The sequence below is a fragment of the Capricornis sumatraensis genome, chromosome 2 (genome assembly GCF_032405125.1).
Source record: "Capricornis sumatraensis isolate serow.1 chromosome 2, serow.2, whole genome shotgun sequence".
NCBI classification, from domain to species: Eukaryota; Metazoa; Chordata; class Mammalia; order Artiodactyla; family Bovidae; genus Capricornis; species Capricornis sumatraensis.
In genome coordinates this window covers 68,721,961-68,745,955 of record NC_091070.1, presented here as the reverse complement: position 1 = coordinate 68,745,955, position 23,995 = coordinate 68,721,961, and the positions used below count along the sequence as shown (strand labels likewise).

General features: G+C 35.6%; 1 protein-coding gene across 1 annotated transcript in view; it reads left to right on the top strand.

Moving 5' to 3' along the window:
• Positions 1-23,995, top strand: part of SPRED1 (sprouty related EVH1 domain containing 1) — a 118,772-nt gene that overhangs the window by 73,027 nt on the left and 21,750 nt on the right. Inside the window, exons 3-4 of the mRNA XM_068966270.1 lie at positions 13,744-13,912; positions 16,085-16,134. Coding sequence (XP_068822371.1) covers positions 13,744-13,912; positions 16,085-16,134 — 219 coding nt within the window. The remainder of the gene's footprint in view (positions 1-13,743; positions 13,913-16,084; positions 16,135-23,995) is intronic.

Sequence of the window (23,995 nt, the reverse complement as noted above, 5' to 3'; positions counted from 1 at the left end):
CCTCCTGAGATATCTGTATGCAGTTCAAGAAGAAACAGTTAGAACTGGACTTGAAACAGCAGACTGGTTCCAAATTGGGAAAGGAGTATGTCAAGTCTGTATACTGTCATCATGCTTTTTTACCTTGTATGCAGAGTACATCATGTGAAACACTGAGCTGGATGAAGCACAAGCTGAAATTAGGTTGCTGGGAGAAATATCAATAACCTCATATATGCAGATGACACCACTCTTATGGAAGAAGGTGAAGAGGAACTAAAGAGCCTTTTGATGAAGGTGAAAAAGGAGAGAGAAAAAGCTGGCTTAAAACTCCAGAATAAAAAAAATGATGATCATGGCATCTGGTCCCATTACTTCATGGCAAACAGATGGGAAAACAGTGAAAGACTTCATTTTTTTGAGCTCTGAAATCACTGCAGATGATGACTTGCAGCCATGAAATTAAAAGATGCTTGCTCCTTGGAAGAAAAGTTATGACCAACCTAGACAGCATATTAAAAAGCAGTGACATTATTTTGCCAACAAAGATTGATCTAGTAGAAGCTATGGTTTTTCCAGTAGTCATGTATGGATGTGAGAGTTGGACTATAAAGAAAGCTGAGCACTGAAGAATTGATCTGTGGTGTTGGAGCAGACTCTTGAGAGTCCTTGGACTGCAAGGACATCAAACCAGTCAATCCTAATAGAAATTGACCTTGAACATTCATAGGAAGGACTGATGCTAAAGCTGAAGCTCCAATACTTTGGCCACCTGATGCAAAAAACTGACACATTAGAAAAGACCCTGATGCTGGGAAAGATTGAAGGCAGGAGGGGAATGGGATGACAGAGGATCAGATGATTGGATGGCATCACCGACTCAATGAACATGAGTTTGAGTAAACGGTAGGAGATGGTGAAGGACAGGGAAGCCTGGTGTGCTGCAGTCTTTGGGGTAACAAAGAGTCAGACATGAATGAGCAACTGAACAACAGCTCTTATTAAAAATCAGCTGAGAGTTTTTTTGTAGGTTCTCCATTTTTTTCCATTACTCTGTCCCTCTATAGGAATCACACACTGTTTTACTCTAGCTGTATTGTAAGCCATAATAGTGGGCATAGAATGAAATTGTCATTGTCTACAAAATTGTTTACTGGATTTTGATAGGAATTGTATTAAACCTGTGGTCAGTTTTGGGAGAACTGACATCTTTATTGTGTTGAATCTTCCAATCTATGAGTGTGATTTGTCTCCAGTTCAGGTCTTTCAATTTCATTAGCACTTTGTAATTTTCAATGTATAGATCCTAAAGATACATTTTGTTAAGTGTATACCTGAGTGTTTGCTTTTCCATGGAGCAATTTTATATACTGTTGTGTTTATAGTTTTGGTTAGTGCATGCTCATTTTGTGTGAACAGAAATTCACTTCATCGGTCTTGCTGAACTGTGAGGTGTTTTGGTAGATTCCTTGGGGTTTTCTAACATAGGCCATTGTTGTCATCTATAAGTATGAGGAGCTTTAATTCTTCCTTTTCCATCTGTATGCCTTTTATTTCTTTTTCTTTCCTGATTACAGTGGCTAGAACTTTAAATTCTGTGTTGAATAAGAATGGTCATAGTGGACATTCTTGCCTCTTTTAGATCTTAGCAGAAACAGTTCACTCTTGAGTATGATATTAGCTATAGAGTTTGTTATGGATGATTTTTATTGAATTGCTGATAATTTTTATCATGGATGGATTTCGGAATTAGTCAGATGAGTTTTCCATGTCAGTTGATTATGTTCACATCTTCAACTTGTTGATACCATTGATTGCACTTTTTTCTTTTTCAGTGTTGACTCAGCCTTGTATTTCTGGAATAAATCCTACTAGATCATGGTGTATAATCTTTTTATATGTTACTGGGTTTGATTTGCTGCTACTTTTTGGAGGAGTTTTATATTTAAGTTCTTAAGAGGTACTGGTCTGTAATATTCTTTCTTTTGGTATTACTATCTTTGTGTGGTGTTGGTATCAAGGTACTGGTGGCCTCATAAAATGAATTGTGTAGTATTCCTTCCTCTTCTGTTTTCTGAAAGAGTTTGTGTAAAATTGATGTTAGTTCCTCTGAAAATATTTGGTAGAATTCTCCACTGAAACCGTCTCAGTGTATAGAGATCTCTCTCTCTCTCTCTTTTGGCCACTCTCTGCAACTTTTCGGATCTTAGTTCCCCAACCAGGAATTGAACCTAGGCCCTTGGCAGTGAATGTATGAAATCCTAATAACTAGGCAGCCAGGGAATTCCCAAGAAAAGTCTCTTTGCAAGCTTTTAAATTACAAATTCAGTTTCTTTAAGGCTGATAGGACTATTTAGGTTCATCTTTTTTATCTTGGTTGAGTTTTGATAATAATGTGATTTTCAAAGAATTGGTCCGCTTCCAAGCTGTCTAATTTGAGTGTAAAGGTGTTTTTAGTATCTCAAGTACTCTTTTTTTTTTTTTTTTTTTTTCTTTTTTGGGGCAAGGAATACAACTAAGTCGGAAAGCTAGCTGACGGAGAAGATGGCAGACTAATGTCTCAAAATAACCATCTTCTCAAGTGCTCTTTGAAAGGCTACAGGATCTTAGCAGCAACCCATGTTTCATTCCTAAAATTGGTGATCTGTATCTTTATTTTTAGCTTGTCAATCTTACTAGCGATTTATTAGTTTTGCTTTTTCTTTTCTTTCTTTTTTTTAGATCAGCTTTTTTTTTTTTTCCTCCCATCTATTTGCAGTTTCTATTTCTGTTGATTTTTTTCCTTTGGTATTTTCTTCCTTCAGCTTGCTTTGGATTTATTTTGCTCTTCTTTTTCGAGTTTCTTGAGGTAGATTTAGTTACTGATTTGATACCTTTCCTCATTCCAATATCCATAGCTTTTTGAAAGACTTGAATTTTTTTTTTAATGTAAAAGTTTGACTTTATAAAATTTAATCTCATTTATTAAATTAATCAAATCGTATATATCCTGTGTGTGTGTGTGTGTGTGTGTTTCAACTTAAAGGTTAAAAATCCACAGCTGTCATTATGTATTTGGATATTCTTGTGTTTCGAAATGGTTTTTGTGTTACGTGCATATTGTTGTGTAAGTCAGTTAACAAAAGTTCATGGCTGTTAAATTCTTAAGTCACTGAGATTGATTTCATCAGAATTGTATGAACCACTCTCCAAATTATGCAGACCCAATGGAGGGCTTCCCTGGGGGCCCAGAGGATAAAGTGTCTGCCTGCATTGCAGGAGACCCAGGTTCGATCCCTGGGTTGGGAAAATCCCCTGGAGAAGGAAATGGCAATCCACTCCAGTATTCTTCCTCGGAGAATCCCATGGAGAGAGGAGCCTGACGGGCTACAGTCCACGGGGTCGCAAAGAGTCGGACACGACTGAGCAGCTTCACACACACACAATGGAGGGTGAAGACAATTGTTTAATCTTATTTAGTTTTATTCTTTCAGTTCAGTGGGGACTTGGGAAAGAGTCAAGTAAAAAAGCTGGGTCACATTGACTGTGCCCAAGAATTTGCCACTAGGAGTCAGAGTAGTGAACTGTCGAATTGTGACAGTTCACTTCTATGTTTTGTATCTCATTTCCTCTTCCCTCATAACACCCTATTTCAGTTATATTTTCTACCAATCCAGTTTCTTTAATAGTTACGGGTTTCTAATGGTTTTCTATTTTTTTTTTCAGTCAGTTTTGATAAGTTATCATTTTTCTTGGAAATTGCTGTTTCACTTAGGTTTTCAAATTTGAGATCTTAAAACCTTATACTGAATTCTTTATTACTTTCTAAATCTTTCTTCTGCCTTCCATTTTAATTACATAGTTACAGTGTAATGATCATATTTAGGAAATTTAACATAAATATAGGTCTTTAATCTATAGTCCATATTTCAGTTTTGCCAACTCTTCTGATAATGTTCTTAAAGCATTTTTGTTCTCTCAGTACAGGTAGCATTTAGCTGTCATGTATCTTTATTCTCCTCCAATCTGGAGCAGTTCTTCAGGTTTTTTTCATGACATTGTTTCAGTTCAGTTGCTTAGTCGTGTCCAACTCTTTGCAACCCCATGGACTGCAGCACGCCAAGCTTCCCTGTCCCATCACCGACTCCTGGAGATTGTTCAGTCTCATGGCCATTGAGTTGGTGATGCCATCCAACCATCTCGTCCTGTCTTCCCCTTCTGCTTTCAGTCTTTCCCAGCAACAGGCTCTTTTCCAGTGAGTCAGTTCTTCACATCAGGTGGCCAAAGTATTGGAGTTTCAACTTCAGCTTCAGTCCTTCCAATGAATATTCCGGACTGATCTCCTTTAGGATGGACTGGTTGGATCTCCTTGAAGTCCAAGGGACTCTCGAGTCTTCTCCAACACCACAGTTCAAAAGCATCAATTCTTCAGTGCTCGGCTTTCTTTAGAGTCAGACTCTCACATTTATACATGACTACTGGAAAAACTATAGCTTTGACTAAGTGGACCTTTGTTGGCAAGGTAATGTCTCTACTTTTTAATATGCTGTCTAGGTTGGTCATAACTTTTTTCCAAAGAGCAAGTGTCTTAATTTCATGGCTGCAGTCACCATCCAGGATGATTTTGAAGCCCCCCAAGATAAATTCCGTCACTGTTTCCATTGTTTCCCCATCTATTTGCTATGAAGTGATAGGACTGAATGCTGTGATCTTAGTTTTTTGAATGTTGAATTTTAAGCCAGCTTTCTCACTCTCCCCTTTCACTTTCTTCAAGAGGCTCTTTAGTTCCTCTTCACTTTCTGCCATAAGGGTGGTATCATCTGAGTATCTGAGGCTATTGATATTTCTCCCAGCAGTCTGGATTCCAGCTCGTGCTTCGTCCAGCCAGGCATTTCGCATGATGTACTTTGCATGTAAGTTGAATAAGCAGAGTGACAATATACTGCCTTGATATACTCCTTTCCCAATTTGGAACCAGTCCATTGTTCCATGTCCAGTTCTAACTGTTGCTTCTTGACCCGCGTACAGATTTCTCAGGAGGCAAGTAAGGTGGTCTGGTATTTCCATCTCTTTACGAATTTTTCCACGGTTGTTGTGATCCACATAATCAAAGGCTTTGGCGTAGTCAATAAAGCAGAACTCTGTGATGTTTTTCTGGAACTCTCTTGCTTTTTGATGAGCCAACGGATGTTGGCTGTTGATCTCTGGTTCCTCTGCCTTTTCTAAATCCAGTTTGAACAGCTGGAAGTTCACGTACTGTTGAAGCCTTGCTTGGAGAATTTTGCGCGTGACTTTGCTATTGTATGAGATGAATGCAATTGTGTGGTTGTTTCAACATTCTTTGGCATTCCCTTTCTTTGGAATTGAAAGGAAAGCTTACCTTTTCCACTCCTGTGGCCACTGCTGTGTTTTCTAAACTCACAGGCATATTGAGTGCAGCACTTTCACAGCATCATCTTTTAGGATTTGAAATGGCTCACCTGGAATTCCATCACTTCCACTAGCTTTGTTCGTAGTGATGCTTCCTAAGGCCCACTGGACTTCGCATTTCATAATGTACTTGGGTATAATCTCAAAAATGACAGAATGATCTGTTTCCAAGGAAACCATTCAGTATCACATTAATCCAAGTTTCTGCCCCAACCAATTATGCTGAAGAAGCTGAAGTTGAATGATTCTGTGAAGACCTACAAGACCTTCTGGAACTAACACTCAAAAAAGATGTCCTTTCATCATATGGGACTAGAATGCAAAAGTAGAAAGTCAAGAGATACCTGGAGTAACAGGCAAATTTAGCCTTGGAGTACAAAATGAAGCAGGGCAAAGGCTAACAGAGTTTTCATGAAATTGACATATTTTAAAATACTGGCTCCTGCCCTTCTTTTTGTGGTAGCTGAACTGTTATTTGGGAAGAAACACTACCATTTTGCCTTCTGTTACTTTTTAGATTTTTTTCTAAAGTTCCGTTTATCTCAGAACCCAACTTAAACACAAATTTCTATTAGTAGATAATTAGTAAAAATGTGTTATTTGATAACAGTATAGTTTCATATTTCATAGAATGCCTTGGTGTCCTTTATAAAGGGTTTTATATCATGAAGATAACAAAGTTTTTTATATCATCCAGAAAACTAAAGGTCATAATAGGTGGCAGCTATTTGAGTTACCAGGTATTGATTTTGTTTATCAAGTAATTAACTTGAAAATGCAGTTTTTTATTTTAAAAATGAAATGTTTTTTCTTTGATTCAAAGATATTTCTTAAAGTTACCAAAATAATTTCTTTGTCTAGTTACCAACTATACTACATCTTTTACAGAAAGATAATGCTTTCTGTAAACATGTAATTATCTACTTGTAAGGTAGCATATGTAATAAAGTTACATAGTAGTTTGAAAGTACATATTTATTTTTACTCTGCTTTCCCAAATTATTACTTGTTATTAGTGAGACAGAAATGTGCTTATATCCATTTTTGGCTTGGTCTATTTTAAATGCTTCTGGCAAATAGTCCAGTAATTTGCTCTATATTTCCCAAAATAACTTGAAATATATCTTCAGAAGTTTTAGTTATTTAGTGACTCTCAAACCCACCCACCCCCCTTTTTTTTCCTCTATAATATATCCTAGAATTTCTTTCAGAGGAAGGAAGAATGTTGGAGATTGTAATGTTTTCACTGTCTGTAGAATCAATCTGTTAACAAGCTCTTTGCAGTCCTGAGAACCTTTATTTATTATTCAAACTCCTCCCCATCCTGTACTCAAAAAAGTAAATACTGACCTCTCAGCCTTTATAGCAACTTTTCTATTATGGGCTGGTTGCATCACCTTGTGACTAACATCACCCTTGCTGCTAATATGTATTGAAGATCTGCTGTGTGTCAGACGCTATTTGAATACTTTGTGTATATTACCTCATTTAATTCTTAAGTCAGATGGGTGATGAATGGTGAACACTGGAGGGGACCCAGTTACTGTAAACTTCAGACCTATGAGCTTATGCTTTAATACCTCTTATGCTTTAATACGTTTTTTCTTCTTGCGAAGTATATGTGGATTGTTCTGTTTCTTCTGTAATTCATATTTTAATTTTATTTTAGAAATATTTTGCTCATGTGAAGAATATCCATTCTCATTAACCATCTTTCTTCTTTTCCTTTTTCTTTTAGCTCTTAGCCTGCTACTGTAAGAAAACCACTTCTCTTCCTTCTCTGCCGTTATCTGTAATAGATTTTGATATATTTATGCTTACAGTAGGTTTGCTTTCCTTAAATTTAGAGTTCACCTATGCATCTGGTTGTTTTTTTATAATACCTATTTAACCTTTCTAGAAGAAAAAGAGTATTTGTTCTTTTTGTTATCACTAGCTCAAAAGACCTTAAGATCTTATTAAAATAGTCATGTTCCAAAAGTATTTAGCTAGAAAAGACTTATATATCTTAGCCAACTTAGATCTATTCAGATCTATATTAAAAGTGCAAAGCTGTTATACCAAATACCCCTGTTTTTCTTCCTTCCTTAAAGTCCCTTTCCTAAAGCTGGTTCAGTCAGTCTATTTGCAGTGATTAAGTTCTACTCAAACCTGATCGGGTCTGTTCATATGTAAGAGTCTGAAATTTTCTCTCTCTCTCTTTTTTTTTTTTTTGAGGTGATCAGCATAAAAACATTTAAGTACTTTTGAATTTTCTAGTTAAATTTTTTTCATTATGCTTTTTTATAGTTTATAGTAAATAATGATTTTTTCCGAATCCCAATAAATATGTAGATGGTCAAGAGTTCAAAAGTTATAGTGTTGATTTTAAAACTCTTTAATTTCTTCTTTATTAACTAGCCACATTCTTAGTGGATCCGTTAGGGGTTATTGATAACAAGTTACTTTGCATATATTCTTTTGTAGTTATTCTTGTTGAGTCACTCTTACATTTAATATTCACTTTGCAGTTATTTATGCTCAGTATCTTTTCTGCTTATTATTTAATATATAATCTGTCTTTAGAAGGGCAGGGCCAATGATCTTCTTTCAGATTTATCTGATTTATACATTCTAATTTATAAATCAAGCTCTGGGAGCTGGTGATGGACAGGGAAGCCTGGCACGCTGCAGCCCATGGGACTGTAAAGAGTTGGACACGACTGAGTGATTGAACTGGACTGAATTTATAAATGTCCTTCATGGTTACGTGGAGGTCTGATGAAATTCACACTTCTAGAATGCCTTAACCCCAGAAAGAAGCACATTCAACTAAGAAGTAGCAAAGTTGTATTAACGATTTTAACAACTTGTTTATTAATGATTATACTTTTAATGGCTTCTGGTAGTTGCTTTTAGGGTACTCTTCTTAAAATTATTCATTTCATTTTATGCTAAATCTTCACGTAGAAAAAAATAAAAAGTTCTAAGAGTAAGTATAGGTAATGTATTCTGGGAGAGCTGTAAGCACTTCAGGCCAGTAGAACACCTGTTACTTAACTGGATTAGTAACTAATAGACACGGGGCTTCCCTGGTGGTGCCAATGCAGGAGACACAAGTTCAATCCCTAGGTCAGGAAGAACCCTTTGGAGAAATGGCAACCCACTCCCATAGTCTTGCCTGGGAAATCTCATGGAGAGAGGAGCCTGGTGGGCTGCAGCCCATGGGGTTGTAGAAGAGCTACTATACAATGGTAACAATTAATAGATATAACTCTCTATTGACCAATAATTTATCTGGTTAGTTTATTTTTCCTGCAGCATAAATAATTCACCTGGCAGCTTTGGATTGGTTGATTGTCATCCCTTGCCAAAAATGTAGTTGCCATATTCTACAGTTTCTACAGTTCCAAATACAAATGTGGTAAACATTGAACTCTGCTTCCTGTATGCCTATTACTGTTAATAATATTATGGTGATACAATACAGAATTAATATAGTGAAAATTGCAATGAACTAAAGTCAGAACACATTGTTCTGATGTAATTGAGAAGTGGAAGTAGAAGATAGGAAGAATTCACTAATTTTTAAGAATCCTTTCAGCTCTTAAAATTATTTTTATTTTTCAAGAATGGAGATTTAGTGTTGATGGTGGGTAAAAGCCACCATCAATAGCCTTTTGAGACATTCTTTTAACTACTTTCTCTTTTATACCTTTTTAATCTCATTGATCTTTTTTAAAAATGAGTGCATTTATTTTTAAAATGCTACTTAAAGTCAGAAGCAAAACAGTTTTTTAATATCTTGCATGACAAGAAATTTTTATACTTAGGATATGGAGGCTTTGATAATTATGTAAATGCTGAGTGATGCAGAATGTTCTAGGAAGCATATTTTTAAAATTACTTCCAAAAATCATGAGTCAATTGTTGTGTCAATAGATTACCTGCATTTTTCTTTCCTGCCACATATTCCTAAATTCAGAATAGCTACACTGTAGTAGCCTTTCCCTGTTTTCCATTCACTGAATCCTGTCCAACTCTGCCACCCCATGGGCTGCAGCCCTCCAAGCTTCTCTGTCCTTCACTATCTCCTAGAGTTTGCTTGTCCTAAATAATAGTTATTTTTATGGTATGCTAAATATATACTATGAACAGTATGATATATTCTATATCCTAATGTTACTTTGTAGGTAAAAATTAATGACATAAATTGACATCTACTTCAGAATTAGTTGGCATTTTGTTTTTGTACCACGTTGGTATGGTGTGTAACCTCAATATTTATATGACTTTCAGGTGGAGCACATTTTTGCATAAGTACTTGTATGAGTCAAAGAACTAGTTCATTATCCTTGCTATTTCCTCAGTGTATTTTAAAACTCATTTAAAAACTTCTTTTTCTGTGTGTTTTGGGACCCTGTGAAAAATAGATGCTGTTTGTAAACAAGTGGTATAAATAAGTATAGATCATGTTGAAATTTTTCTAGCAGAGAGTAGTTGGAAAAGAACTTCGGGAAGTTTTGGAAAAGAGTTAACAGCATTTTTATCTATTAAAAATTAATTTAGTGACAGTTTTCATGTAATAAGACTGTTGCACCACACTCAAGTTTTTATGTCCTTCTCTTTTTTGACAATTGCAATTGAGTTTTCCAAAATATATATCTCTTTTCCACTGCTTATGAATTAATGTTATTTTATGAATTAATATAAGTTAACTTATGAAGTAATAAATTAAGTAAATATGTTGCAGTAATCCATAATACCAATTTTAACTTCTTGAATTCCAGAACTTAATTTAATTATGAATTTTATTATTATTGCAAAATGGTTTTTGTGACAGTTCGTAAAATGCAAGTGCTAACACACTTTGCCTGTAAGCAAGCAGGGCATTATTTTGTCATTTATTGCAAAATTAACAAAACTTACTATCAGAGATGACTTTTTCAGTGATATGCTGGTAAAAGTTTAACAATAAGCTTTTGGTGGGGGAGTTGGTAGAGAGAAGCAGTGGTTTATAGTTTAACATCAGTAGATATAATAGAATCAATATAACGTCACATCACTGCATAAGGAGTTGGGAAGAAGTGGTTAGTACTATACCAGTGTTTTTTCTTTTATTACCTGTGCTTTTGGTGTCATATCCAAGAAAATGCTGCCAAATCCAATGTCCTTGAGTTTTTGTCCTATGTTTTCTTGTAAGAGTTCTGTTGTTTTAGGTCTTCTTTAGGTCCTTGATCCATTATGAGTTAATTTTTGCATGTGATGTTAGATAAGGATGAAACTTCATTCTTCTGCATGTGGATATCCAGTTTCCTAGGACCATTTGTTGGAAAGACTTTTACTTTCTTCCATTGAACAGTCTCGTCACTATTGTCAGATATTTTGATGTAGTTTCCTTTTTGTTGGTTATTTTTGTCCTGAAAAATGTTCACTTCAGTCACTAAGTTGTGTTTGACTCTTTGTGACCCCGAACTGCAGCACGCCAGACTTCCTGTCCATCACCAACTGCCAGAGCTTGCTCAAACTCAGGTCCATCAAGTTGGTGATGCCATCCAACCATCTCATCCTCTGTCGTCTCCTTGTCCTCCTGCCTTCAATATTTCCCAGCATCAAGGTCTTTTCCAATGAGTCAGTTCTTTACATCAGGTGGCCAAAGTATTGGAACTTCAGCTTCAGCATCAGTCCTTCCAATGAACAGTCAGGACTGATTTCCTTTAGGATTGACTGGTTTGATCTCCTTGCAGTCCAAGGGACTTTCAAGAGTCTTCTCCAACACCACAGTTCAAAAGCATCCGTTCTTCGGTGCTCAGCTTTCTTTATAGTCGGACTCTCACATCCGTACATGACTACTAGAAAAACCATAGCTTTGACTACGTGGACCTTTGTCAGCAAAGTAATGTCTCTGCTTTTTAATATGCTCTCATGGGGTCGCAGAGTCTGACACGACTGAGCAACTGAACTGAACTGAAGTAGGTTGATAATAGCTTTTCTTCCAAGGAGCAGGCGTCTTTTAATTTCATGGCTGCAGTCACCATCTGCCTTGATTTTGGAACCCCCCAAAATAAAGTCTGTCACTGTTTCCATTGTTTTCCCATCTATTTGCCATGAAGTGATGGGACTGGATGCCACGATCTTAGTTTTTTGAATGTTGAGTTTTAAGCCAAGATTTCACTCTCGTTCACTTTCATCATGAAGTCCTTTAGTTCTTCTTCACTTTCTGCCATAAGGGTGCTGTCATCTGTGTATCTGAGGTTATTGATATTCCTCCCAGAACTCTTGATTCCAGCTTGTGCTTCATCCAGCCCAGCATTTCACATTATGTACTTTGCATATAAGTTAAATAAGCAGGGTGACTATATACAGCCTTGACATACTCCTTTCCCAATTTGGAACCAGTCTGTTGTTCCATGTCCATTTCTAACTGTTGCTTCTTGATCTGCATACAGATTTCTCAGGAGGGCAGGTAAGGTGGTCTAGTATTTCCATCTCTTGAAGAATTTTCCATAGTTTGTTGTGATCTACATAGTCAGAGGCTTTGGTGTAATCAGTAAGGCAGATGTAGATATTTTTCTGGAATTCTTTTGCTTTTTCTGTGACTCAACGGATGTTGACACTTTGCTCTTCTAAATTTTGTTAAGTGCTATTTCTGCTTTTTCAGTTGAGATCATGTGGATTTTTTCCTTGCATTCTGTTCATGTAGGATATTACTTTGATCAGTTTCTATGTGTTTAACTGTCCTTGCATTTCAAGAATAAATCCAGTTTGTTCATAGTGTGTATTGTCCTTCTTAGGTACTGCTGAGTTTGGTTTGCAAATGTTGAGGATTTTTGCATCAAGGGTTTTTGCATCCTTCATATTCATAAAAGATGTTGGTACATCGTTGTCTTGTAGTGTCTTTGTTATCAGGATAATGCTGTCCTCATAGAATGAATTAGGAAGATTTTACTCCAGTCTTTTGATAAAGTTTGAGATGCTGGTATTAGTTCTTTAAATGTTTGATATTATTCACCAGTGAAGCCATTAGGCCCAGGGTTTTTCTTTGTCACGAGATGTTTGATTACTGATTCAGTCTACTTACTAGTTATGTATCTCTTTTTGTTTCTTAATTGGTCTGTCTTATTTTTCTAGTAATTTGTCCATTAAATCTAGGTTATTTGATTTGTTGGTGTACAGTTGTTCACAGTACTCTTTCATAACTCTTTTTATTTCTGTAGAATTGGTGTAATAATGTCTCCATTTTGATTCTGATTTCTCTTTTTCTTCATAGTCCTTCTAGCTTAAGATTTGTCCATTATTAAAATCATTTTGAAGAGCCAACTTTTGGTTTCATTGATTTTTCTCTATTATTTTTCTGGTCTCTATTTTGTCTCTCCTCTCATCTTCATTATTTCCTTCATTCTTTTTGCTAGGTTTGGGTTTAGTTTGTTCCTTAAATTTTAAAGTTATATTGTTGATTTAAGATTTTTCTTTTTTTTTCTTTAATGCAAGTGTTTATGCCTATACATTTTCCCCTTAGTACTGCTTTCTTTGTTTCCTGTAAGTTTTGGTATGTTGTATCATTGTTTTCATCCTCTTTAAGTGTCTTATAACTTCCCTTATGGTTTCTTCTTTGATAAGTCGGTTGTTTAATTCCCAGAATATTTTGAATTTTCCAATTTCCTTTTGTTATTGATTTTTTACTTTATCTTAATTTGGTCAGAAATGCTTTGTATGATATGCGTATTTTTTAATATAGTGAGATTAATTTGTGGCCTAACATATTGTGTATCCTGAAAAGTCCCTTGTGCATTTCAGAAAAACGTGTGTTCTGATACTGAATAGAGTGTTTCGTATGTCTGTCTGGTCTAGTTGATTACTGTGTTAAATTCTCTATTTCTTGAAGGATAAGGTCCTTTCTACTCACCTTGGCTTTTGTAATTTGTATGCAGGCTGTGCCAGGAATGTGTGCACAGCTATCTGCCCTATGGCTAGAAGTGGGTATGAGGGTTGGTGCTGCTACTATGCTAATAGCTGAAATTGACCAAAATTAACTGCAATTTACTGTCCTTGTCTTTTCCTGAAAATTACAAGCTTTCAGCAGACTCTAAAGTTCCAACATAGTTACATCCGATAGATATTGTCAGCCAGTTTTGTCTAGGTAGGGAGACAGATACCCGGGGCTTCTTAAGAACTCTGCCATCTTTCCAGAATCTTAATCCCATATTAATTTCTGAATCAAGTGCCTTTGTGAGTAGATTAAGTAACAAGACCTCACATTAATGGAGGGATGCTTTTATTAAAATATAACAGCCCTTTTCTCAACTTTGTATCTAAGAGTTATGTTAGATTCATTTGATATATGTATAGTAATTTTTGGCATTTAACTTTTGACAGGTGGTTTTGGAATGTATGCTTAAAAAAGACCTTATTTACAATAAGGTCACTCCAACATTTCACCACTGGAAGATTGATGACAAGAAATTTGGCCTTACCTTTCAAAGTCCTGCTGATGCTAGGGCTTTTGATAGAGGCATTCGGAGAGCTATAGAGGATATTTCTCAAGGTAGGTTGTTTTGACTGTTTCCTTAATTTATTAGTTACATATAGTAGAAGTGACTTCAAGGGCTCAAAAAGAGAGGAGAAGTCAGAACTTTCAAAATCCTGCATGTGTGTGTTATTCATATCCTTGTTTTGGTAACTATAAGCAGAAAATGTATAATAATTAAATATATGTTGACTCTAGTTATTCTATGACAAAACCTTTCTTAAGTCTTCACCTGATTTCGTTAATAAAGATTGGCAGAGACAGCAACCTATCCCTTTGTGTATCTTACCAGTCTGTTAGATCATAAACTGTAAAACTTGCAAGTTTAAAAGGGAGGAAGAATATTTACATGTAAAACTGCATTTTGCTTAATTAAACAAAAGGAAATCACATTAAAAGTAATTTCTTTCCCCCAAAAAAGTCATAACTAAGATTTAATTTGTTTTTTTTTTTAATTAAGAAAGAAAATATCTGTTAGTAGAAATAACCTTCTTATACAAAGCAACTGAATAAAAACGTGTTGACAGCATTGTGCCTTGTATATTTTGAAGATGGGACTTTAGTAAAAAAATTAGAAAACATGAACTAATTATAAGACAAGCCAGAAGCAAGAACATCGAAAAACTTAGCACAAATACATATTGTTAGTGAGTGAAGCTGTAGTTAAATAATGTTTTAGCTACTTTAAAAGACTAGAATTTGGTAAACAATTTTTGATTTCTGATTCAGAAAAAAATTCCATGAAACGATGGCAGTCATTTTATCCTTAGTACAAGAACCCATAAATTCTGCCCATATCAGTGTTCTTATTGTTGGCTGAACATGTGAGTCAACCTGGGAGGCTTTTGAAAAATAGAATAACTGGTCCTCACTCCAGACCACTTGAATCAAACTACTTGGGGAATGGAGCTGAGGCATTCCTTTATTTCTTTAAAGTTTCTGTGCATTTCAAATATGATGAGAAATTACAACTTATATATCATGAATTTAGGCAGGAGATGGGGGAGGTGAATATGAATCTTTAGATTCTCCTGTAGTGGTTATGGTTCTTAAACTATTGCAAGAAACTTAGAAAAAAATATATATATATATGATGCCAAATGTGTCATCCAGCAGAGATTCTGACATTACTGGTTTGAGATTGTACTCTGGCATCAGTATATATATATTTTTTAAGTTTCCCAGTTAATTCTGATATTTAGCTAGTGTGGAAGAAGCAGTACTTTAAAAAGAAAACTTTTATTCCTGGCTGCTGGAATTTTGTGTTTTGAATTAATTTTATGCCCATACTCATACTCCCATAAGAGCATACTTCTGTCCCTAGGATCAGATAGAATGGTTTATCTTTTTTTAAAAGTAATTAATAGGGAGAAGCTCATGAACACCTCTCCAAATAGAGCAGACTACAGTACTCAGCCTTCCTCATTGTTTTTGAACTTTAAAAAAAATATAGTTAGTAGCATTATTACCAACCACTATTACAGATTTTTAAAATCACACTAAATATTTCTGGCTTAGCCTTCTATGATAGTAAGAATAAACTATGCAGCCCTTTCCATAGGTCAACTTTCTCTTCAAGGGTAGCAAATAAACTCAGGATGCTTTGCTAAAATAAATTCTTATTAATTTGTTGAAACTAAAGGCACTCTTGAATGCAATGAAAAGTTCTATAGAATCATTGGTGCTCAAAAGTCAATAACAACAAATGGCCATTGATTATCAATAGTGGATTCAGGCTCATTTGTTTTTTTTCTTACTAAAGCGACTAAAATCCTAGTTTGAGGTACTGAATACTGTTTCGTAGGTCAGAGTGTTTAGAAAAATTGAATAAATCATGTGGGTATCTCCTAAAGAAAAGCGAAACGTAATGCATATACTCTTCTAGCAGTTTGAGTATTTCAGAGAAATCAAGGGGAGGACTTAGTAGAGATAGTGAACTTTCACAGAATACATTTCTTTAATAAGTAACTGGAAATTTACCTGTAGAAGAGGAAAACAATCACTTTATTCTCTGTTCTTCTTAACAAAGGGGCAAGTATGAGTGGCCAATATCTGACTAGTTGCTGGGCAGTCCAGAATGATCTCTGATCAATCTTCTATAGTATGTTAGTGATACTATCAATTAGTCGGCAACTCTTAAAATCTAAGACAAAAATTCTGTGCTTAATCAACTTTTACTTGTTTTCTTAGGATGCCCATCATTTAAAAATGAAGCTGAAGGAACAGAAGACAATTTACAAGTAAGTAGTTTGACTTAAAAGGAATTTCAAAACCTGAAGGATATGGTGGAAATCACTAGCCTTAATAAATAAACAATTCATATAAATTCTTAAGAAATTTTTAGATGCCATATTTGTCAGGAAATTTGTGTGTGTATATGTATACATATATACATTTTATATTTAGAGAGAGGTTGATTTTGTTCAGTTTTTTTTTTCATGAAAAAAACTTGAAAGATTTTATTTATAATAGCATCAAAAAGTATAAAGTTCTTAGGAATAAATCTAATAAAAGACGTGAAAGAAAAAAACTTGTTAGAAAAGCCTATTTATAAAGACTGAAATTTTCACAATTAGAAGATTCTGTATTGTTTAAATTACAATTTCCCCCAAAATTGATTTGTATATGAATCCATTCAAAATCACAAATGTTTTTGTATAGAAATTTATGATGTGATTCTAAATTTTCTTCTTTTTAATTAATTATTTTATTTTAATTGGAGCCAATTACTTGACAGTATTGTAGTGGTTTTTGGCATACATTCACATGAATCAGCCATGGGTGTACATGTGTCCCCCATCCTGAACGCCCCCTCCTACCTCTCTCCTCATCCCATCACTCAGGGTTGTCCCAGTGCGCTGGCCCTGAGCGCCCTGTCTCATTGATTGCCTTGCATCGAACCTGGACTGGCAATGTGTTTCACATATGGTAAAATACATGTTTCATTGCTATTCTCTCAAATCATCCCACCCTCACCTTCCCTCACAGAGTCCAAAAGTCTGTTCTTTACATTTGTGTCTCTTTTGCTGTGATTTTGTTCAGTTTATAAGGAATTGGCTCATCGGATTGTGGGAGCTGGCAAGTCTAAAATCCACAGGGTAGGCAGATAGGCAGGCATCTTGGAAATTCTGGCAAGAGTTGATGTTTTGGTCTTGAGTCTGAAGGCAGTCTCAAGGCAGTCTTCCTTCCTCTTTGTGGGACCTGTCTGTAAGTCTTTTCATAGTGGATCCCTCCCACTTTATGGTGGATTATCTCCTTTACTGAGTCTACTATATTTAGATGTTCATTAGACCTTCACAATATTTAGACTGATGTTTGCCCAAACCACTTGACACCATGGCTTAGTCAAGTTTACAAATAAAGTTAACCATCACAGATATCCCATTCCATACGTAAGGTACTTGTATTAAAAATTCATAGAAAAATAAGTGCGAAATGTTGATAAACTTGAACACCCTTAATCTCAGGTAGTACAAATTAACATTCTCTAGTTACCAAATTATCAAAGATTTTAAAAGTTAATTTTTCCCCTCACTGGGTCTTTCCATGAGGTTGACAGATTGACCCTCTGCTAGAGAAAATGTAGATTGGTAGATTGGTTTTAGAAGGCAGTTGGTAATACATATTTAAAAGCCATAAAAATAGAAACATTCATGCCTGTTGATCAAGTGAATGAATTTAAAGCGATAGAGATACACACAAAAATTTTATAAACAGATTGTTGAGCCTGTGTGAAATATTTATAATAAAAAATACTATATTTAAATAGAATGGAAATGGTTGAATTAATTAAGGTATCTGTCATAAAACCTATAAAAAATTTTATTATTTGTAATTTACTTGCAATGTATTGAGTAGTAAAAAACATAATTATGTGGTGTTATGATCCATCATTACTCAACTAAAATGATAAATAATTTTGTTGGTTGCTTTTGGATTGTGGGATTCTGAGCTGTATGGTTTTCTTTTTAGTACTTTTAATATCCTAAAGTACTAGTACTTTTAGAATAATAGAGAAAAAAACAAATTTATATGTATACCTTATATAAATAATTGTTCATATTATTATGAAAATAGAAATCACCTGAAGATGTGGCAGACTGTTTTATGTACATTTACTATCAGAAAATAAAAATGGTTTTCATTTTGAAAATGTGAGAAGTATAGCAAAGTTCAAAACATAAAACATAAATATGCTGCCATCTTAACCATCATATATATTATAAAATATAGCCTTTAAGTGTTTTTCTGTACAAGTCAATGGGTATACATGTGTTACTGTGATATCATTGTACTATTGATTTTTTCTGAAACTTCGCTTCGAGAATATTTTTATGTGCCCTTAGTGTTTCAGGTTTACGATTTTCAATCTTTAGGTGTCTGTAATTTGCTTTCAGTGGATGTATCCTAACGTATGATATTTATTATACATTTAAGGGTTCTTATTTCTGTTTTAATATATGAATCTATTTTATTGACAGCTAGTTATTATTTTATAAACTGAATTTCAGTTAATTAGGTGTAAGTAAGTAATAAAATACAAAATATATTTTTTAGTTAATTGTTTTCCAAAGTTCTGTTTTGTTCTGGTATCAAGGAAAATAATGCTGGACTGGATGAATCACAACCTGTATGCAGGACAAGTTAGAACCAGACATGAAACAAAAGACTGGTTCAAAATGGGAAAAGGAGTCAGTCAGTCAGTTCAGTCGGTTCAGTCGCAAAGTCGTGTCTGACTGTTTGCGACCTCATGAAGTTCAGCACGCCAGGCCTCCCTGTCCATCACCAACTCCCGGAGTTCACTCAGACTCGAGTCCATCAAGTCAGTGATGCCATCCAGCCAGCTTTAAGGCAACTTTTTCACTCTCCTCTTTCACTTTCATCAAGAGGCTTTTTAGTTCTCTTCACTTTCTGCGATAAGGGGAAAGGAGTACATCATGCCAAATGCCAGGCTGGATGAATTACAAGCTGGAATCTAGATTTCCAGTAGAAATGTCTACAACCTCAAATATGCAGTTTGAGTATTTAACTCAAATGATGATACCAATTAATGGCAGGAAAGTGAAGAGGAACTAAAGGGCCTCTTGATGGAGGTGAAAGAGGAGACTGAAAAAGCTAGCTTAAAACTCAACATTCAAAAAACTAAGATCATAGCATCTGGTCCTATCACTTCATGGCAAATAGATGGGGAAAACATGAAAAACAGTGTCAGATTTCATTTTCTTACGATCCAAAATCAATGTGAACAGTGACTGCAGCCATGAAATTAAAAGACAGCTGCTCCTTGGAAGAAAAGCTATGACCAACTTAGCATATTAAAAAGCAGAGACATCACTTTGCTGACAAAGGTCTGTATAGTCAAAGCTGAGGTTTTTCCAGTAGTCATGTATGGATGTTAGAGTTGAAACGTAAAGAAGGCTGAGTGCTGAAGAATTGATGCTTTCGAACTGTGGTACTAGAGAAGATTCTTGAGAGTCCCTTGGACTGAACAGAGATCAAATCAGTCAATCCTAAAGGAAATCAGTCAGTCCTAAAGGAAATCAGTCTGAATATTCATTGGAAGGACAAGCTGAAGCTCCAAAACTTTGGCCCTCTGATATGAAGAACTGACTCATTGGAGAACACCCTGATGCTGGGAAAAATTGAGGGCAAAAGGAGAAGGGGATGACAGAGGATGATATGGTTGGATGGCATCACTGACTCAATGGACATGAGTTACGCAGAGCTGGAGACAGTGGTGGATAGAGAAGCCTGGTGTGCTGTAGTTCATGGGGTCACAAAGAGTAGGACACGACTTAGCAACTGAACAACAACCACAGCAATCAAAGAAAATACAGGGCTGGAAATGGGGAAGTGTTTTCTGAATTGCTCCCTATGAAAAGAGTGAATTTAGTTAAAATTCATCTATTAAGAGTTTTTTAACATTCTGCTTTGGTTTAGCTTCATTTCTACATATAACATTGTATAGAGGAATAACTTCTGCAGGATTTGTTTGCAAACTTTGTAAATATCGCAGTCAATGGTTTTGTAAAAACCATTGTCTTATTTTCTTAATCTTATTTCCTTCTAGTGCCATATATGTCAAGTCTTTGGTATGGAGTAGTAAAATGGGCAAGATATGAATGAGGAATAATAAATTTATCACAGAGGCAAAAAAAAGAAAAGTAAAAATTTAGAAGTAGAAAGGGATCCAGGGGATCTTCCTGACCCAGAGATCGAACCCAGGTCTCCCACATTGTAGGGAGACACTTTACCTTCTGAGCCACCAGAGAAGCCCAGAAATAGAAAGGAGGAGCCTAGTGAAGAGAATTACTGTATAACCAAAGCAAGAAGAGTAGTTACTCTGTTGCTGGCTTCTTGGAATATCTGCTTCATAGTAAAGTCTCTCTGTTGCCCCCAGTCCAGCAGGTTACACAAGCACCCCTAAAACAGTTATTTATATTTTATCTTCATTAGACACTTAAGCACTTGCTTGGTTTTTATTTTCATCATAAAGTAGAAAATGTGCATTGTCACTAGAGACTCTAAAATAGGCTTCCACTTAAATGTAATTTTCAAAGAGCAATTTTTATGTCAAATTTTAATTCTTGGTTTTTACTTACTGTGATATTTTTAAAATAGATTCTTAAATTATATTCCTTTTGGTGGAATCTGAATCTTGTCCCTTTGAGAAGGCGCTGTACTTAGTGGGTTGTTACTTAACAAAAAGCATATGGTAGGAATGGCAAGAGTATGATTTCCAAAGGTAGGCCATAGGAGATATTGCAGCTTCTTTCTGGCTCTCTCATTCACCATACTGAAGGATGCCAACTGTCGTGTCATGGGGACACTCAAGCAACTCTGGAGATGTTGTGGTGAGGGCCTGAAACTTTGTGACAATAAACATGTTCATGAGCCGTCTTGAATGCAGGTCATTCACCCCCAAATGAGACTTCAGATGACTGCAGTCATATCTAATGTCTTAACCGTAACTTCTGTAGGGAATGTGAGTCAGAACCACCTTGTTAAAATGTTGCTGAATTTCATAACCTAGAGAAACTAAAATAATAAATGTCATTTTACGCCTTTAGGTTTTGGGATAATTTGTTCCTGATACAAATTTTGCTACCCATAATGGGATGTTGCCATAACAAGCACTTTAAAATGTGGCATATAATTTGAACTTGGGGACAGTAGATAGAAGCTTAATGTTAAGCCTTTGAAGAGACTGCCGATGACGACTGAAGTGAAAATGAAGAAAACCATATTGGAAACTAAGAAAGGAAATCACTGTTAGATAGTAGCAAAAAGTGGAGCAATACTGTCACCTATACTGATATGTGAAATAGATAATGTTCTGCTTATGCTTATTGATAAAACAGAAGTTGGCAGAAATGGGCTCAGGAAGGACTCCTAAGCAAACAAATAAAAAAAGAAGCAGGACTTGCTGGTTTTGAAAATTCTTATCCTCTCAATATATTGAACTATGCTAAAATTAGGACATGGCTTCCAGGCAGAGAGAAATCTAGAGTACTCAGATAAGTTTTTCTAAAGATGAAGCCAATGTTTTGACTATAAAATCCTTTGTTAACATCTTTTCTATATAATCAGAAAGATGTAAGGTGAGCCTCAGAGAACCTTTTAATCAAAGTAAGAAGGCTTACAGCAGATTAAGGGTGTTCTTAGCAGAAATTTGAAGTAGAGAAGAGTTTAAGTCAGATTTATGACTATGGTTTTTGTCTAACAGAGTGAAGCTCAGTAAGATTCACAAGAGACCTACAAAGTTTTCAAAAGAGTTAATCAGCAAAAATATCACCAACCTAAGGCGTGGCCCCTTAGATCCCTAAAATTCTACTGGCAGAAAGCAGGTTTAAAAATGTTGTTTGTGTAAAATTTGACTACCTTTCATAAAATGGAAAGATAACTCAGACATGGAACCAAAATCTCAAAGAGCAGAGCCAACAGCTTTGAAGAATTATTCCCATATTCAAGGAACTTCTAACATATTCCACCTTGATTATGGAATTACTTTGGATCAGCGACTCTCCCATTTTCTCTTACTCTGAACGAGAAGGTTTTATAGCAGTTATCTTCTACCTGTCCTACCATTGTATTTTGGTTTTATGTGGGGCAGATCATTTCTCTCTTTAGTTCACAGGTCCTCAGAATGAGAGAGAGAAAATGTACTTATTCCTGTTAGTGAACAGCTAAGTTGATCCTGAATTTCTCACTTAAAGAAGCTATCAGATAGTAAATGTTCTTTATGGTAATTTATTATGCAGCCATAGCTAACCAATAGCAAGCAGAAAAGGAAAATGATTAGAATGAAAGCTAACATTTATAGTCATATTCACTTTATCTTACGCCCATTCTGAACTTCTTTAAATATACATATACCTTAGGGTAAATTCCATCTTTCAAAAGAAGATTGTATTACATCTTGGTTTGATAGTGCATTTATGGCTAAAAGTATGTTTGGGTAGGAAAAAAATCAGTTCTTATTAGTTTAAAAAAATTCTGAGCCTGATAATGTATATGTGATATATTAACTTTCAGTTCAGTTCAGTTCAGTCGCTCAGTCGTGTCCGACTCTTTGCGACCCCATGGATCGCAGCATGCCAGGCCTCCCTGTCCATCACCATCTCTAGAGTTCACTCAAAACTCACGTCCATTGAGTTGGTGATGCCATCCAGCCATCTCATCCTCTGTCATCCCCTTTTCCTCCTGCCCCTAATCCCTCCCAGCATCAGAGTCTTTTTCCAGGGAGTCAACTCTTCGCATGAGGTGGCCAAAGTACTGGAGTTTCAGCTTAGCATGATTCTTTCCAAAGAACACCCAAGACTGATCTCCTTTAGGATGGACTGGTTGGATCTCCTTGCTGTCCCAGGGACTCTCAAGAGTCTTTTCCAGCACCACAGTTCAAAAGCATCAATTCTTTGGCACTCAGCTTTCTTCACAGTCCAACTCTCACATCCATACATGACCACTGGAAAAACCATAGCCTTGACTAGACAGACCTTTGTCGGCAAAGTAATGTCTCTGCTTTTCATTACGCTATCTAGGTTGGTCATAACTTTTCTTCCAAGGAGTAAGCATCTTTTAATTTCATGGCTGCAATCACCATCTGCAGTAATTTTGGAGCCCAAAAAAATGAAGTCTGACACTGTTTCCACTGTTTCCCCATCTATTTTCCATGAAGTGATGTGACCAGATGTCATGATCTTCGTTTTCTGAATGTTGAGCTTTAAGGCAACTTTTTCACTCTCCTCTTTCACTTTCATCAAGAGGCTTTTTAGTTCCTCTTCACTTTCTGCCATAGGGGTGGTGTCATTTGCATATCTGAGGTTATTGATATTTCCCCCAGCAATCTTGATTCCAGCTTATGCTTCTTCCAGTCCAGCGTTTCTCATTATGTACTCTGCATATAAGTTAAATAAGCAGGGTGACAATATACAGCCTTGACGTACTCCTTTTCCTATTTGGAACCAGTCTGTTGTTCCATGTGCAGTTCTACGTGTTGCTTCCTGACCTGCATATAGGTTTCTCAAGAGGCAAGTCAGGTAGTCTGGTATTCCCATCTCTTTCAGAATTTTCCACAGTTTATTGTGATCCACACAGTCAAAGGCTTTGGCATAGTCAATAAAGCAGAAATAGATGTTTTTCTGGAACTCTCTTGGTTTTTCGATGATCCAGTGAATGTTGGCAATTTGATCTCTGGTTCCTCTGCCTTTTCTAAAACCAGCTTGAACATCTGGAAGTTCACGGTTCACATATTGCTGAAGCCTGGCTTGGAGAATTTTGAGCATTACTTTACTAGCATGTGAGATGTGTTAGGTTTACTTTATTAGTAATTATTTGCAAAGGTAACTAAAATGGCCTTAAAAGAATAACCCACTATCTTTTTAATGCCAAGAAAATAACTGTTATAGTTACATCTTAAATGTTTTTAAGACTTGAAATATCTCCATTTTGAATGTTTATTCATTTGCTCTGTAAAGATTTGAATAACTATTTTGTTCTAATAACTACACTAAGCATTTGATTATTTACAGTAGACAACTTTGAGCTTTCAGCAGTTATCTTCATCAGTATCATAAATCACTGGAAAGGTATTTACCTTTC